The 3,466-nt window shown below is 46.1% G+C and overlaps 1 protein-coding gene across 1 annotated transcript; it reads right to left on the bottom strand.

The window, feature by feature from the left end:
• Nucleotides 1–2,128: 2,128 nt before the first annotated feature.
• On the bottom strand, nt 2,129–3,256 carry LOC128546742 (uncharacterized). The gene has a single exon (XM_053518026.1). The coding sequence runs from the start codon at nt 3,254–3,256 to the stop codon at nt 2,129–2,131; it is 1,128 nt and encodes a 375-aa protein (XP_053374001.1).
• Nucleotides 3,257–3,466: the final 210 nt, after the last annotated feature.

Below are 3,466 nucleotides of genomic sequence, written 5' to 3'. Positions count from 1 at the left end.
TTATTTATCCGAAATTACTAATTAACTATTTTTGTTTTCTTTTTATTGGGTTTAGCGTCGCACCAAACAGGTCATATGGCGCCTTTCCAGCTCAGCTTTGACGGTGAAGATAGACCCGAGGTCCCCCTCCGTGCATTATTTCATCACGAGTGGGCAACTGAGTAGAACCACCGACCTTCCGTAAACCAGCTAAATTGGCCTCAACACTCGGTGTGCTTTATTTACTCAATGTCCTCAGCCCCGCAATGACGAAAGCATACAACAATTACATGGACTTTCTGCAGTTACATTCAACTGATTGCAGAAGGGCATCGGGTGCTTTTTTCTTTCTTCCGTCCATTCTTCTCATGAACAGGCAACTTGAGGGTGAGCCTCAACATATCCTATACATTATTCTGATACTATGCAATTTTCACGGTAAAGAAACGTTCCAAGAGCACCGCCCATTCAAACCATATCACTACAGCAGCGGATGTACAGTTTAATACTTGACAAATACATAGACAAAATAAATCATATTGTTACGGTAGCTTACTCATAGCCTCACGTTTAAAACCAATCTCTGACACTGCGCTCAGTGGTTAGAGCATTGGCCTTCCACCCGTGCGACACGGGTTTAAATCCCGCCTCAGGCATTTAGTATATTTCGTCATAAATCACTATCCTTTTCTATTTCTGTTATGCTCTTAAGTCGTAAGAATATAGAAAACAAGCTTCAAACGTAAGAATAAATGAACATAGTGCGGCAACACATTGGTCTGATGCAGAAACACTGCCAGGATGTTCGGCACAATTCCTCACACTCTATATCCACACCATGTTCCCAGGTTATATAACAGTATACATAAAACTTATATAGCTCACTCATAACTGAATTCAACAAACAGTACAACCTCTCCAGAGCGGCCCTCTCTTAAGCAAAAACCTCTCTATAACAACATCATCAAAATTTCGCTAAGCTGAAATATACCATTAAATTTACCTCTCCAGAACAACAGCCTCTACATAACAGTCAATATTTGTATCTCCCAAATGGTGTTGCTCTACAGAGGTTGCACTGTACAATGTGGTAAACATATTTTTCTCACGGAGGCACAAACCCCCACAAACATCTTAATGCACTAATAAACTGAAATGTACCATCAAATTGAAATTAACGTCCAAGGGAAAATCTATCACTGTTTTTGAAAGTTTCTTATAATATCTATATGAAAAACAAATAACGATGCTCCTCATGCCAGTTTTGTAAAGCAGCAGGGTGTTCCTCATTCCATTTTTGTAAAGCAGCAGGGTGCTCATCATGCCAGTTTTGTAAAGCAGCAGGATGCTCCACATGCCAGTTTTGTAAAGTAGCAGGATGCTCCACATGCCAGTTTTGTAAAGTAGCAGGATGCTCCACATGCCAGTTTTGTAAAGTAGCAGGGTGGTCCTCATGCCAGTTTTGTAAGCAGCAGGGTGCTCCTCGTGCCCGCTTAGTAAGGCAGCAAGGTGCTCCTCACATCGGTTTTGTAAGCACCCGGGTGCTCCCCATGTCGACTAGGTCAAGTAACAGGGTTCTCATGATGGATGGGTAATGCAGCAGGGCACTCTTTATGCGGGCTGGGGTAAGTAGCTGGTTGCTCTTCATGCAAGCATAGTAAAGCAACAGGGTTTTGTTTTTCACATAGTTTGGGTAAAGCAGCAAGATGCTCCTCATGTCGGTTGGGTAAAGCAGCAAGATGTTCCTCATGTCTGTTAAGTAAAGCATCAGAGTGTACCAAATGTCAGCTGGGTAAGTAGCAGGGCGCTCCTCGTGTCAGATGGGTAAAGCAGCAGGGTGTTCCTAATGTCAATTGTGCAAAGAAGTGTTCCCAATGTCAGCTGGTGTTATATCAGTTAGGTAAAGCAGCAGAGTGTTCCTAATGTCAGCTGGGTAAAGCAGCAGGTGTGCCTACTATCAGCTGGGTAAAACAGTATTATGCTCTTCATGCCGGCTAAGTAAAGCAACAGGGTGCTCCTCACGCCGGCTTAGTAAAGCAGTAGGGTGCTCCTCATGCCGGCCTATTAAAGTAGCAAGGTGCTCCTCATGCCGGCTTAGTAAAGCATTTGGATGCTCCTCATGCCAGCTTAGTAAAGAAACAGGGTGCTCCTAATGCCCGTTTAGTAAATCAGCAGGGTGCTCCTCATTCCAGCTTGTTAAAGCAGTAGGATGCTCCCCATACCGGCTTAGTAAAGCAGAAGGATGCTCCTCATGCCGGCTTAGTAAAGCAGTAGGATGCTCCCCAAGCTGGCTTAGTAAAGCAGTAGAATGATCCCCATGCCGGCTTAGTAAAGCAGTAGGATGCTCCCCATGCCGGCTTAGTAAAGCAGTAGGATGCTCCCCATGCCGGCTTAGTAAAGCAGTAGGATCCTTCTCATGCCGGCTAAGTAAAGCAGTAGGATCCTTCTCATGCCGGCTTAGTAAAGCAGTAGGATGCTCCACATGCTGGCTTAGTAAAGCAGTAGGATGCTCCCCATGCCGGCTTAGTAAAGCAGTAGGATCCTTCTCATGCCGGCTTAGTAAAGCAGTAGGATCCTTCTCATGCCGGCTTAGTAAAGCAGTAGGATCCTTCTCATGCCGGCTTAGTAAAGCAGTAGGATCCTTCTCATGCCGGCTTAGTAAAGCAGTAGGATGCTCCCCATGCCGGCTTAGTAAAGCAGTAGGATGCTCCCCATGCCGGCTTAGTAAAGCAGTAGGATCCTTCTCATGCCGGCTTAGTAAAGCAGTAGGAAGCTCCCCATGCCGGCTTAGTAAAGCAGTAGGATGCTTCCCATGCCGGCTTAGTAAAGCAGTAGGATGCTTCTCATGCCGGCTTAGTAAAGCAGTAGGATGCTCCTCATGCCGGCTTAGTAAAGCAGTAGGATGCTCCCTATGCCGGCTTAGTAAAGCAGTAGGATGCTCCCCATGCCGGCTTAGTAAAGCAGTAGGATCTTTCTCATGCCGGCTTAGTAAAGCATTAGGAAGCTCCCCATGCCGGCTTAGTAAAGCAGTAGGATGCTCCTCATGCTGGCTTAGTAAAGCAGTAGGAAGCTCCCCATGCCGGCTTAGTAAAGCAGTAGGATGTTCCCCATGCCGGCTTAGTAAAGCAGTAGGATGCTCCTCATGCCGGCTAAGTAAAGCAGTAGGATGCTCCTTATGCTGGATTAGTAAAGCAGTAGGATGCTCCTCATGCCGGCTTAGTAAAGCAGTAGGATGCTCCCCATGCTGGCTTAGTAAAGCAGTAGGATGCTCCCTCATCCCGGCTTAGTAAAGCAGTAGGATACTTCCATGCCGGCTTAGTAAAGCAGTAGGATGCTCCTCATGCCGGCTTAGTAAAGCATTAGAATCCTTCTCATGCCGGCTTAGTAAAGCAGTAGGAAGCTCCCCATGCCGGCTTAGTAAAGCAGTAGGATGCTCCCTCATCCTGGCTTAGTAAAGCAGTAGGATACTTCCATGCCGGCTTAGTGA

The sequence above is a fragment of the Mercenaria mercenaria genome, chromosome 11, assembly GCF_021730395.1.
Source record: "Mercenaria mercenaria strain notata chromosome 11, MADL_Memer_1, whole genome shotgun sequence".
NCBI lineage: Eukaryota > Metazoa > Mollusca > Bivalvia > Venerida > Veneridae > Mercenaria > Mercenaria mercenaria.
Note: the sequence above shows the minus strand (reverse complement) of the source record. Positions and strands in the feature narration are given on the sequence as shown.

Excerpts from the sequence above, each read along its gene's own strand:
- LOC128546742 (XM_053518026.1), bottom strand. The coding sequence starts at position 3,256 with ATGAGGGAGCATCCTACTGCTTTACTAAGCCAGCATGGGGAGCATCCT.